Source organism: Sesamum indicum, linkage group LG9, assembly GCF_026168435.1.
Source record: "Sesamum indicum cultivar Baizhima isolate 11 linkage group LG9, ASM2616843v1, whole genome shotgun sequence".
NCBI lineage: Eukaryota > Viridiplantae > Streptophyta > Magnoliopsida > Lamiales > Pedaliaceae > Sesamum > Sesamum indicum.
Genome location: NC_142665.1, coordinates 20,654,773 through 20,668,991, shown reverse-complemented (window position 1 = coordinate 20,668,991; position 14,219 = coordinate 20,654,773). Strand labels below are relative to the sequence as shown.

Genomic DNA, 14,219 nt, shown 5'->3' with positions numbered 1-14,219 from the left:
TATTGAAGTTGACTGTGATACCATGGTCTAAATTTGTTTGCTATATTAATTAGTCAACGAACAATTACGTAACTGAAGGGTTTACTCAAATTGTCATCGTTGCCGGGCTCTAGTCATGAGTTCGTTTTTTGCGCAATAATTAATATATTTTTAGGGGGAAGTTTTGTTCGGATCCGACTTGGTTAAATCTGAATCACTTACATGGTAAATGTAATACACTTGTCATATGATTGGTGTATGATTTAGAAATAAACTTAGCTCTGTGATTGGATTGGTTCGACCAAACCAAATTCGGGTAAGAATTTTCATATTTGTAGTGCCATAAATGAAAAATACTACTACTAATTACTAACCTACCACTACTTACTTGACAATTTACTTTTCTTTTTTAAATAAAATTCGATTCGTTACTACATCATTCATTACATTCAAACTCAAAATACCGATTCAATACATCAATATTTTTAAATCAACAAATATATTTCAAGTAAATAAAAAAAATGACATTGCTATGAAGAAGTAGACTATATACCCACCTTCGTCGAATTCAAACTCATAACCTCTTGATTGGAGGTTGACGAGTTAACTAAATATATTACGTTTTATTAAGTTAGATCAAGTGGCTTGCAAGAATAAATAGTGATTAGTCACTGATACAATACCCACAATAGATTTTTAAGACAACATTCGAACGAGAGTTTTACATTCATTACCGTTCATACAAAATAATTATAAAAAAAGTAATCAAAGATCGATGTCGAATTTAATTGATGAAGTTGAGTGTATGTAACTATAAATATGTTCAAGTTCTATAACACTATTACATGGCAATTGCCTAATTAAGACGTTTTGAGGACGAAACATTTGGCAGCATATTAATTAATCAAATGTCCCTAAATCCTATGAAAGTCAAATGCGCCGAAAAATACGTACGAGGCTCAAATTTAGGAAAGTTGCCATTAATACACTCTACGTCTAAACTGGCTGGTCCACTGCTATTCTTGTCTTATCCGGTACTAATTTGAGGGAAAAAATTCTAATTAAAATTAAATTTGATCGGATTTGAATTAATTATATAATATGTATAATGTACTTATTTTGTGTTGATGTATAATTTAAAAAAAAAGAATCAATCGCATAACAAGTATACCATATTTATTCTGTAACTGGTCTAGTTCAATTAAATTTGATTTGAATAAAAAAATTTCCTCAGTTCAAGTCCCACGAATATGAGACATAGGGTGGATATGACACCAATTGATCCACAAATCCTATAATGTTATCCCATGCTAATGTATATAGACCGGAAGATATTAAAACATAAATTAAGTTATTTTTTTTAAATTGTACATTAATCACAAAATAAATTTATTATACCCATCGTATAATTGACTTAAATTCAATCAAATCTGATTTAAATTAGAATTTTTCAAAGCATATCGTTAGGGGAGAATTTTCAGAGGCTAAAGCGCGTTGAAAGGTTGTAATTAAGTTTGTCTGGCAAGCTACTGAAAAGTCGTGGAGGGAGTTAGATCTTCCTATGCTCATTTTGTTACATGATTGGTCAATTTGTGTAGGTTATAAGCTAAACGCATTGCTTGCTACATGCTACACTCCATGTTTGCACATTGAGTATATAGATGAATAATCAATAAGAGAAAAATGTAATTTACCCCATGCGATATGATAAATGAGCAAAGAAAAATTCTGTAAAAAATAAAATTGTAAATTACCTTTTATTTAAACTATTGATAGGTGAGTAATTTATTTCATTTTTTGAAATATGAGGGATAATTTGCTATTTTTTTTTTTCACAGAGGGTATTTGCTCATTTTAAAGTCTTTAATTTTTAAAAAATAAGGTATTATTTATCCAGTATATTATGTGCACTGAATATAGTATTTAATTACAGAACCACTTGCTCATGTTTGGATGGATTCTAATTTCATTAAGTTCGACTCGGAGTATAATTTCCGGTTAGATGACCACAACGTTTGGACTTACAAAAATTTAGATGTTATTTTTTTTTTTTTTAGTGAAAGGGTTACAATTATATTATTTATTTCAATCATCAACAATTAATAAAATTATCAACATCTTTACTTATGGGATGATTGCAATGTTCTCTCCTGAAATTTGATAGTAATTATACATACACTCCTGTAATTTGAGAAATTACATTTAGTATTCATAATATTTATTTACGTCTAACAAATACATCCAATCAGTTAGTTTAAATTTACTTAATTTTAATGTAATTATATGATCCGACATTATTAGTATATGAAAATTTTACTGTAACTGTCAATTACCATAGCTCACGTATTGATGGCATTGAAACCCTAATTTTAGGGTGATGGGGCTCAGCTTAACTTCAAACACTAATTAAATATTGTAAATCTATGTGAGTTTGTCTCAATCCACAGAGTTAAGGCCCCGAAATTATGAGATATTGCGACCAAATTTTATTACATTATGGCAATAAAATAATTTTGCCACACTATCGACTAATTTGTCCAAACCTAGTAAACACATATCAGTAATAGTCATACATATAATAAATAGGAAATTGAAACTAATAGATAATTTACAAACAAGTCAATTATCTACTTGATGGGTATAACCCTAATTTTATCTTAAAAAACTTTTTTGTCCTTGAAGTTGTTCAAAGTTGCAACTCTACCCGAAGGATCTGCGTCTTTTTTATGGGTTCAGGTCGCTACTTGGGTCGGGACCCGCAACTCATCCCAATGATCCAACACACGTAGCGGACAACTATTGGCCAGTCGAACCTCCTCATGCACTATAAATACTTCATAGTCAGTGTATTTATAGGAAAACATTAATTATGCTCAACACTATACTTCAGGTCGCTTAAGCTCGCTTGTCCCTAAGCGACTTACTTATTAACGATCTCGATAACAAATATTGACTTAAGTGTCGGAGGGTTTTGATTGGAGGCTATTTCAACAAGCCTAACGATCTGTTTCTTTTTTCTCATAGCCCTTAATATTTGTTTTGGAGAGATAACGAGTTCGAACAATCTAAAGGATTATCCATCTGTATAGGGAGATAGTGTGAATTTTGACCCAAATCACAATTAATCCAAAAAACAATTTCAAATACAATATTTGAGGTATTTATCCCATATCCTAAAATAAACATGCCCTAAAAGTTTGAATTTTGGTGACACATTGGAACTGGGTATCATCCTCCTGTGAGAAAATAATTTTTTTTTCTTTGTTTTAAAAAAATTAAAATTAGTAAGCAGGGCCTGCCTTTAAAGCACCCGCAGCGCAATTAGAAATCGCCTTATTCAAATCCTCGTGAAGAAATGGAGAAAAGAAGGTGAATTGAAGAGACTGGGAATGGGAAGAGAAGCGGAGGACGAAGCAGACGAAAGGAGAGAAGCGGCGATTGCATCTGTGGCCGCTTTACGCCCCAATTTCAAGCCCAAAAGTCGCCTCACTGAGGCCCAGCTCTCCAAATTTCAGGTTTCCCCCTGCAAATTTGTTGCTTCCCTTCAGAGTCATTGTTAATTGTTCACTTTTGTATGTATTGATCAAAAGAACATAAACCCTAATACCAGAGATTTGGTGAGAAATTTTGGTTCGTTTGGACTCTATGGACTCGTTTTATGCGGCATAAACTTATTCCTTTTATATTTTCATTTTATTTTGTGTGTTTATTGGTTCTTGGTAAATGAGTTTTACTGATTGTCTTGCACTTGGTTTGTATATATACATATATATATATATATATATATACGTGGAAATCATGGTTTTGCGTTAGGGGAGTAGGGGCTCTCACTATGTTGGTTTGTGTTTGTTTAGAAAACAATGCAGCTGAGAAATAGAGTTCTTAGTTATGGTTTAGTTACATTTGAATCTAGTTGAATTGCCGACCCCTTACAAATATGAGATGAAACTGAGCTGAATTCAGTTGAGTTGGGCTCATCTTGTCTAATTATTGTTCTTTATCTTGTTTTTGGTTTGTGTTCTGGAAAATGGTTGGTGATCTGATGATTCTTGTTGGTTAAAGAAAACAATATTGTTTCTGAAAGTCTGTATCTTTTTAATGTTTCTTAGGAACTGCACAGGAGGCGTTTGCAAATCAAAGCCAAATCTAAAGTACATAAAAGAGATAAAGGTGCATAGCAATTTTAACTTGAGTATTGTTTCTTTGCAAGAATTTGAAGATTGTTGGAAATCTGCAGGTTCTGGTGGTGGGGAAGGCAAGTTGCAGAAGACGGCTATTGAAGGCCGTAGCAAGTCACAGAAGATGGCTATTGAAGACCGTAACAATGAGGACCAAGAACCAAGTAAACCCATTGAAGATGCTAGCAGTGTTCCAATGCCGAATAACAGAGTGGCGGAAACCTCTTCTATGGAAGAAGGCCGTGTAGCAGGGAACTCAGCAGCCAAAAAGCGCCAAAAGTTATACTGGGGGTATACTTGGGCTTTAACTCACATTTATTTATCTGTTCTCTATCTTCATAATATCAAAACTGGAAAACAAAGGTAGAATAAGGAAATGAAAATAAATATCTACCAGCATGTGGAGATAGGCTGGTAATTCACTGTTCTTCATCTTTCTCTATATTAAATGTTTTGTTTATCTGACTTCTTCAATTTTACTATACTTTAGGCTTGATACAAAGGAGCGATGGGAACGGAAGTCCAATATGTGAAAATATCACCAGGTCATATGATGTGAATTCTTTTCTGCTTCAGTCTCGGGGGGAAAGGAGCAGCAGATTGAGATGCTCACTGCATACATATCTTCGTCTGCTCCAAAAAGATGATATCGAACTTCACCTTTTCAATGGTTACTGTGAACCATCCGCCAGGCCGTATATTTTCCAGCTAATGGTGAAGGGAAATGTGAATACGTAAGGTAAATTTAACAGTCTTTGAGAGAAACAGTGACCAGGGTCCTGCAGCCTGTTTAGATGATTTTGCTCTATGTATAAGGTGTAGCAGCACCAGGAACATTCTCAATTCATTGCGGTTATTTCTCATTTAAGTCGGCAAGGTTTTGCTGATTAAGGATGCAGTTAGCCTCCGTCTGTAATTGACTATTGTTTACAATATGTTCTTGTGAAGTTTTTCATTTGGCACTTTTCAGTTTATTTATATTTGTCAATGAGTCGCTCAACTGAGTATTTCTATGTATGAGATTTCTGCTGAATCATTTGTATCTTTGTGGAATAGTATTGAGAGTCACAAGGGAAAATGCTCAACACTACAATGTGAAGCTCTATGTTGTTAGAATTTGTGTTTGGCAGTCTCTTCTGGTTCTGGTTACATCTCATGGCGTAACACTACCACTGTCACATTAAGACATTATTCGACTGCTGCTCAAAGTACCTTCAGATTTATATGTTGGAGGAAAAATTCCAGCTAGAGGAGCTTAAAATTGTACAATAATTTGCTTTAACTTACAATTAAAACCTTCTTGCTCAGGAGCTGACTCGTTGGTTCAGATTGCACGGGGGTACAATGTTATCTCACGCTTCATTTCTTTCAACTTACCAAACAATTTCTCCTGTCTAACTGGTGCATGGGCAAAGAACTCCCGAAGTAGGCACATTATTAAAGGATGTGTCTGGGTCCAAACAATGATTCTAAAACCCCGAGCATAGTTGATGCAAGCTGTTTACCATGCATCTACTTCTGCTAAATGCCTTTTGAGAATCAGGACCTCCTATAAAATTGATGACTGCTGCGCAAAATCCTGTGATCTGATACACGAGCATAAAGCTAAAATTCTCTGTTTTGAATTTGCAAGATCAGAGAAACTTGCCAATGTTTATTCAAAGTGTCAAGTGAAGAACTGTCCATGTAATATACATTAACCGTTCCAACACCCATATCATGGTGTCATAATGTACTCACTGAGCTCTATATAAAATAAATTTCAGAGAAAGATAGTGGGCTCAACTATCGGATCAGTAGGAAGAGTATTATCATCTGCATGCTGCCGAGGGAAAATCACACGCTACAAGACTGGTCTCAAATAGCTGGACTCAAAGCACGTTCTATTTCTTCCAAAGATCGCCCCTTTGTTTCCACAACGTTGCCAGCTATGTACATAACCGCTAGGAGACATACAGAAGCAAATCCCAGGTACACTGTACTGATTCCAAACTTATTTACAATACTCAAGAAGTAGAGGCCAATGACGAAATTGGATATCTGTTCAAGTAGGAAACATAGTTGGTGATGCGTAACAGGTAACCATGAATCAATTATAAACAGACCACATAAATAAATCATCATAATTTTTGTTCTTAGTGTGTGCATCACGTGACACAAGTATGAAAATATTTCAATATTAAAGAGTCAGACTTGAAACATGAAGTGCATAATATAATTGTCCTATCGATTCTCGTTCAGATGTGTCGAACAGGAGAAGGCTGCTAGGGGTGAGAAAAAAGGCATATTAAAGAAAAAGGCAAAAAGAATCAGAAATGAGCAGGAAACTATACGTCCTTCATGTTTTTGCTTACCCAATGCATGCCCAAAGATAAAGCTACTGCTTTTGCTCTGATTCGAGAGGCAAATATCTCTGGAAGTAGAAGAGCAGGCACAGGACCAGCACCAAGAGAAAAGGACAATACATAACTGCGTACAAAAACATGAGTATGTCTCAGAATTAAAAAAAACTAGTGGAAGTATCACCACATAGAAATACGGTGACACATGAGTTGCCAACAAACAACACTTACAGAACAGTCCCAAGAACAGCAAGTGTGCCTGAATATGGTGCCAGTGCTTTCCAAGTAAAACCCAATGAAAGTAGCAACATGGAAGCAGCCTTTACCAGAGGAAAAGAAGAAACCAACTTAAATAAAAAACTAAAAGAAGGCAAATAAATTTGGAAAACGGAAAGTGAGGGATCAAAAATGCAGCAAATTACATACTTAAGCGAAGTTCAAATGACAATCCAAATTCATGCTGATCAAATCTCTGAATGTATATGTTTCAAGTAGACTTATGGGCTAAGAGAGTGACCATTGCTTCTCACAATCCACACTCTAAATTTAGCTCGCACATTTAGCATTAGGAACCAAGCAATCCAAAAGCAGAATCGTATCGTTTTAATTTTGATAGGTGGAGCAAATGTGAATTTTATTGGCAAATACCATTCATTAAACAAATAATATCCAAGTAGTGTTGAATCTATCCGAGAAAATCATCTGAAGATAATGCTCTCTGACTAAAATCCCAGACAAAGTCAAGGCTATATTTGGAAAGACCCAACAATTGATATGAGGATCTCATTTTTTATTGAGGCTAGTATAAAGGGATGAAAGCACGGAGAAATTATTAACTCTCACAAGTAAACTATATAGATGGCATAACAATGTTAGTTGGAACTTTAATAGAATGCTTTCAGCGAGCTTTAACGATAACATAAATTTTAACAACATTTCAGAGCAATTGGAAGAGAGAAACAACCCCGTTCGATCCAAGTTTTCTTTCTACAATTCCATTAGAACCAAATGGTCAACATTATCATGATCCAACAATATACTACTCGAGTATAAGCACAGCCTCACGGGTCACAAGTAACATCAGTCATGCTTTGTTTGTGAACCTGATCATGAAGTTTTAGTAAAAGGTTCATTATAGCAGAGTCAGACAGATTAAAATTATACCATTCCAGCAAAGCTTGTAAGCAGAAGGCTTTTCCTTCCTTGCTTGTCCATCAATGAGGATGCAACAGTCGTGCCTAGAGAAAGGGCAACATCCAATGAGAAAAAATACTTGCATGATCATTAAAACCATACATTAGTTATGACCACCATTCTAAAACTAACCAAAAACATTTGCAGCCCCAACAAGAGCACTGGCTGCAACATCAGATGTAATTCCAGCGCTGCGGAAAACAGCAGTTGAATAATAAACAACAGCATTAATCCCAGCAAGCTGCTGGAACAAGAAGAGAGCTGCACCTACACTGACAACTGCAAGACGACACAAGAAGTGTTAACCCCATGCAGAATGAAAGGATCCCAAGTAAAGTATTACTACTCAGAATGCACTAATAATAAAGAAAATGCAAAAGAGACTTAGCACGTTCAATTTCATGATCCTTATGTATAGAAAATGAAGACCCACATAAGCCAATCCCATTACTTTGCTAAAGTAAATTATGCATCCTATGGCCCAGGGAATGAGTTCCGCCAACCATGTACAATCCAATATTAAAATCTTTATCATCAATGGAACAAAATGAGGGAGATGAAAATAAAATATCCAAATTGGGCAGTCAGTTTACTTCTTGGTTCCATCAAATGAGAGACAGACGGATAGTTGGGAAAGGCAGATTACAAATCCAGGTTGATTCACAGACAGATAATTAGGCAGAAAATCCTGTAACTTAAGATTCCAGGGTTTAGCTCTGCTAGTTGGTTTCTACACTATTGAAAGGAACAATGAAGTTTGCACCTAGCTTTAATTTGTTACAAATGGCTTCTCAAAGAACATTAAGCAACGTAAAGTTACTGACTCGAGGACCCCGCCTTTGATATTAGCAGCGTCAAATTTGTTTCCGAGTTTTCTTCACATTATTCTGACTAAATGCCGATCAGGTGAAAAAACAAGGTTATATAACAAATGATATACCTTTCCAGTAGCGGCTGCTAAAAAGATCAAACCAACCAGCTTCTGGTTCGGAGGAACCTCGGCTTGCTGCATCGAGATCACTCATAACTTCAGCAACTCTTTCTTTTCCAAATAGCCTTTTAATGGATACTTCAGCATCGGAAGTCCTTCCTTGCTGCAAATACAAATAATTCCTCTTTTAGCATTATGTGCCAAATCATCCTAGATTTGCAGCAAAATTGAAGTGGGAGCCTCTGAAAAATCTAAAAGTGGATGTTGCTATTAAGTCGATAATGAAACCTGATAAAGCCAACGGGGACTCTCAGGAGAAAATGCCATTCCAAGTGCCAATAAGACAGATGGAATAACTGCAATACCAAACATCGTCCTCCACCTAATACAACAGTGAGAAAGTATAAGATAAAATCAACATTTATAACGAAGATATATGTAGATACACCAAACTGATACAAAAAAATAGCCCTAGAAATAACGAAAAAATGTTATAACATAATTTGGAATAGGATGCCAAAATGGAAGGTACATGTCATCATCTCCTAGATTACACCACTGCTATCTACTTCGGCACCACTTTGAAGAAGATCTGCTAGACCAATATATTACAATTTTCTACAAACTTATGACTGCAATACCAGATGAAGACACTGAAAACAAACTCAGGATCCAGTTGCCTGCATATACAATCAGATGGCTGGAGGAGACCTCATTCTCACTATCCAACAGCTGAGCCCAATATGTAGACACTTATGGAACATTTGCATTTAATGCTTAAAACTGGTGGATACCGGGAAAAATGATAACAGTGAAACTAAGGGCAGAATACAATTAAGTTGAGCTGATATTATGATACTAAAAGCATCCATCCTCAGTTTAGCATGCAAACTTAGTGACATAGATCTCTTTAGAATTTACATACATATGGCATGTCTCATGAGCTATAACAGATGGACCACATGAAATGTTAATGTTGTCTTACTGAGATTCCCTTGGATGCCTTAGATAAGCAAAGACATTGTACTGCATAATGTAGCTTGAAAATTTCATGCCAGAAAATGTCAAAGAAAGAAAAGACCATCACTTTGATTGGTCATGAATAGTTAAGTTACAGATAAAGTGATGCCTGATTAGTTATGGTGATGTTGAAAACAAGAAGCAGCATGTAATATATTTGGTTCTTCTGAAGAAAAAAGTAAATTACCCCGACCTCAGAGTATAGAACTCAAAGGAATATCAATTGAGTTCCATTTTGCAGGAAGGAAAGATAAAGGGCTCAGTATCATGGTTCACGGCTTATTTCCATCTAGAATTTTTATTTATTTGGTCATATTTCTAAACTGAAGTCAGGTGCAATCTCCATGCTATGCAATTTCTGCAAGGAGAAATTACCACAGAGGATTCCCCGCCAAAGGCAAACCAGCTACTAATGCTGCAAGGATCCCGATGCATATAAACAGCTGATTGACAGATCCAAGTGTGCCACGAATTTCAGTAGGTGAGATCTGGTGATCAGAGTGTCAGATATACGCTAAAATCCGATAAGTAAAAGATTTAATATAAGAAATGAGAAAATTGGTACCTCAGATATGTAAAGTGGCACGATAGCAGAAGATATGCCTATTCCAATGCCAGCAAGTAACCGGCCAATTATCATTGTCTCTATGTTTTGAGCTGTGGCACTGAAATTTAAAGACAGTTTCGGCACAATCCTTCCAGTTGTAATAATGGAAAATTCACATCATTTTGTCAGAGTATATATTTACCAAAGAAATGCTCCAACTGCAAGTGGAATTGCATCCAACACAAAAGTCTTTGTTCGCCCAAATTTGTCAGCCAATGAACCCCCAGTAAATGAACCAACAGTAGCACCAGCAAGAAGTGTGCTAACAATCCAACCTACAGTAAAATCAAATGGCACAAAATTGACTCCTTCAATAAGAAGGAAGAATTATGCTAAATGACTAACAAACAGAAACTTTCACTCTAGATAAGACCCATTTTCAAATGCAGGAAAAGTTTCCCAAGAAGCAAAGCAGGCCTTTGAGAAGGGAAATTTTACCTATTAAATCCGCCTAAAGGTCCACCCTCGAGGAGAAAAAGGTGGATGAGATGGAGAGCACGGGAAATGGTCTTTCCATCACATATAGAATGAAAATGCTTTACAAGCAAAAGGAAGTGATGGGGGAAGAAACTTCAATGCCAGTGAGTGAATGATAGAAGATTAAAGGCTCAAGATATCGATCATTGCATCCCTTGTATGAGATGGATTTGTTTGTTAAGCTGAGCACAAACCTAGCACCCCTGGGACAGGGGTGAAAGTGTAAATTCCCTCACTTTTGATTGATATTCTGCTGCATTCTCTCTGGTATCCTAATATGAGGTTTTCTGAAATTGGATTGACAGGCTACATTCCAGATTGCTTTGCTATTTCATTTCTTCTTTCAATTTTCTCATACCAAATAATGCAACTAACGTCGTATTTTATCCTATTGCCTTTCAATCGCTTTCAGAAGTATCATTTGGACCCTACAAAGTGACAAGGACTTCAACCACAACTTGCCTTGCAACACGGTGTTCTCTGCAATCCCAAGATCCTTAGCAAGGTACTCTAGAGCTCCATTAACCACCCTGAATGACAGAAATTGTGGCAATAATAGATAAACAAATAAGCTTCAAAATTCTTACTAAAAAAACATATGAAACAGAACTTTGCCGAATATCAACATGTTATACACAAGACAGATGCATTTTAGCCGCAGTTCAGAAAAAGAGCAAGGAATTCACAAAAACATCGTTTTCCAAACTAAAGATAATTAGATACCTAAAGAACATACCCAAGATGATATCCAAACAGAATTGCCCCCAGACAAGCGACACCAACATATGGCAACACTGATCCAGATGATTTCACTTGGATTTTGGCAGGTGCAACTTCCTCGACATCTCCTTCTGTCACTCAACATTATAGATGCTGATTGTCATTGCAACAGAATAAATTGCTTAAAGCAGAGGTGCTTGAATAACAATATAAAACCAAAATGTAACAACAGATGCAAAAACTTGAACTAAGACTAGAAGAGATGGAGTCCACAAATATTGACAGTGATTCACTTAGAAGTGGACTTGAACCGATGGCACAAGGATTGTCAATCCACACATGAAAAATTATGGTAGATTATGCAACGTTTTCTTCTAAATGGAACGTAGTATCTAGCAAAATTCATGGTAACTGGTCAGTGAAATCTTTTTCATAATTGCCATATTGAGCTGAAAACAAGAACCAGCATAAAAATGTCAATGGCCATAGTAAAATATAAATAAAATAAAAAACAATTACACCACCAAGCATAGTTTGACAATTTATCACTGACAAACAAGCATCTGGACAGAGGTTCACAGAACACATATCCAACTAACCACGTATTCGTAAATTCACGTGCTATAAATTCTAAAAATTTCCGCTCATAGAAACTAGAATAGCAACATTAGGTCGAGCTTCAAAACCTTCAGTGAAGTAATAAAAACAGAGCTTCTGAAGAAAAAACAATGAAAATGAATCCCGAGAATACGAACCAGAAGCTTGAACTCTAACTGATCTGGCCTTGGCCGACAATCCGAACAAACCTCGAACACTCCCCCTCGTTCCCATTGAACTTGAAACAACGTTAAGTCCCCAGCAATTGTTCCTCTTTGTCATGCCAACACCGCTTGCTCCAAATGCAAAACTTGGTCTCCTCAAATCAGTCGTGCTTGGCAAAAGCCTCCGGCTCTGGAGGCCAAATCCAGATTTTGATTTGACTGCATGTACGGAAGCTTCCATTTTTCCGCTTATCTGACCCGTCAACGCTTAAAATCACACAACCAAAAGTCAACAAAAAGCAATTAGTTGAAATTAGCAGCGTAAAAAGGCAAGGTAGCGGTGCTGAGGAACTAATACCTCCGCACACGAACGACTCAATCGTAATGCGAGTAATTCAATTGCGAATTCAACATAACATCACCAGTACCGAACAAAAGTCAATATGAAATGCAATTACAAACAGAAAACATGAAGATTCACCCAAGAAAACGAAGATAACACAAAAAAAACTGCGGGAAGATTCTTACTAGAAGTGATGCCGATGCGGAGAATGCAGAATTCAGAGATTTGTGTTGTCGCTTCGGCTGTGTGTGTGCGCGTGTGTTGTGTGAGAAAAATACAAGTGGGGATTAGTATGTGAGTTGGCAGAGCTTTGGGGGGTCCGGAGATCGAGCAATGGGATGAACTGTGCGTCATCGTACTTTTGCCAACCAATTTTCTAATAACGATGTTAATCATTATCATATTGTTTCACTTTAAACTTTTGGATAATTTAGTTTGTAATATTATATGTAACATCTCTAATATATATTTCAGTCTAATAAATAAATTTATCCGTCTAACAAATAGTTTGCTCATAAGATATTTCCTTATGTATAATAAGTCAATAGTAAATCAAAAAATAAATATAATTATTTGAATTTTGACTAATAAATAATCTATTTGTTAGATAAAAAACTATCTATTAGTATTTTTTAGTATTAAATGTAATTTTTCATATAATAAAAATTTATGTTAATTATATCAAAACTTCATAAAATTATGGTATAATTACCCCCTCAACTTTTTGGTTTTACTTACGTGCTATTTGCAATAACTTTTGTGATTAGAATTAATTATAACAAAATGTTGTTGCTTAGCCAGTGCTCCAAATAGAGAACATTTCTAAAAAAAATTAAAAAGTTATAATAATTGAAGCGGTAGACTGAACAAATTGGTAGAGGGTTGCTTAAATTTTCTACTTATATCGTTTTAATTTAAGGTAAATTACAACGACCTCTCTAAGGTATGCTATAATTATGAAAATCTCCTCATTATTTGAAAAATTAACAATACCCTCGTAATTTCAACGGTCGTCTAACAATTAGCTCAATCCCGTAGGTTTCGATCCATTTTTTGTGGTGAGCTCACCAAAATACCATTATGGATTAAAAATTATTTATTTGATTTATTTTTTAATTTTTTTATGGATTAAGTGGATAATCTTTTCATAAATTTTAAATTTTTTTCATCCATTCCGTCCAATTTTTTATAAACTTTTATTTTTTTAAAAAAATAAAAAAAAATATTGTAATTGCAAAGTTGATAGTTTCATATCCTCATCCAATGATTACATAATTTTATCAAACTTTAGGAGAGTATTTGTAATTTTTTAAATAATAAAAGGGTATTCGTAATTATTTTAAATATCATGAGAGGTCGTTGTAATTTACCTTTTAATTTAAGCAGTTCAAAATAAAAAATTATATATATAAATACTTTATTAACTTATTTTCAATAATAAAATAATCTGTGTTTATTTTAAGGGCGGTTTGAATAGCTTAAACTTTTGTTGCGAGATTAAGTTATAAAAAGAAAATGTAAGTTTAGTTGTGTTAAAAGTTTGAAGATAGAAATGAAAAGTGGAATAAAAAATTAAAGTGGAATATCAAGAAAAATAATTTAATATTTATAATTTTATTAATAAAATGTAAAAGTTTATATGAAGTTGCTTATGTTTTTCCTTTTTT

General features: G+C 34.9%; 2 protein-coding genes across 4 annotated transcripts; one reads left to right on the top strand and one right to left on the bottom strand.

Annotated features, from left to right (window-relative positions):
- The first annotated feature begins 3,216 nt into the window (after window positions 1-3,216).
- On the top strand, window positions 3,217-5,131 carry LOC105177930 (uncharacterized). 2 transcript variants are annotated; one of them, XM_020699076.2, is made up of 4 exons: window positions 3,217-3,494; window positions 4,089-4,149; window positions 4,235-4,448; window positions 4,648-5,131. In XM_020699076.2, the coding sequence occupies exons 1-4, from the start codon at window positions 3,369-3,371 to the stop codon at window positions 4,688-4,690; spliced, it is 444 nt and encodes a 147-aa protein (XP_020554735.1). In that variant the 5' UTR covers window positions 3,217-3,368; the 3' UTR covers window positions 4,691-5,131. The 2 variants fall into 2 exon arrangements, with proteins under 2 accessions (XP_020554735.1, XP_011099543.1); XM_011101241.3 differs by having other exon boundaries at window positions 3,236-3,494; window positions 4,217-4,448.
- Window positions 5,132-5,757: 626 nt separating this feature from the next.
- Window positions 5,758-12,899, bottom strand: LOC105177932 (plastidic glucose transporter 4). 2 transcript variants are annotated; one of them, XM_011101242.3, is made up of 14 exons: window positions 12,738-12,899; window positions 12,204-12,476; window positions 11,465-11,579; window positions 11,191-11,258; window positions 10,394-10,526; window positions 10,210-10,309; window positions 10,020-10,132; window positions 8,913-9,006; window positions 8,634-8,787; window positions 7,826-7,972; window positions 7,664-7,737; window positions 6,731-6,819; window positions 6,512-6,626; window positions 5,758-6,197 (listed from the first exon to the last, which is right to left on the bottom strand). In XM_011101242.3, exons 2-14 carry the CDS (start codon window positions 12,448-12,450, stop codon window positions 6,015-6,017), a joined length of 1,632 nt encoding a protein of 543 aa, XP_011099544.2. In that variant the 5' UTR covers window positions 12,451-12,476; window positions 12,738-12,899; the 3' UTR covers window positions 5,758-6,014. The 2 variants fall into 2 exon arrangements, with proteins under 2 accessions (XP_011099544.2, XP_011099545.1); XM_011101243.3 differs by lacking the exon at window positions 12,738-12,899 and adding an exon at window positions 12,568-12,731.
- Between the last annotated feature and the right edge of the window lie 1,320 nt (window positions 12,900-14,219).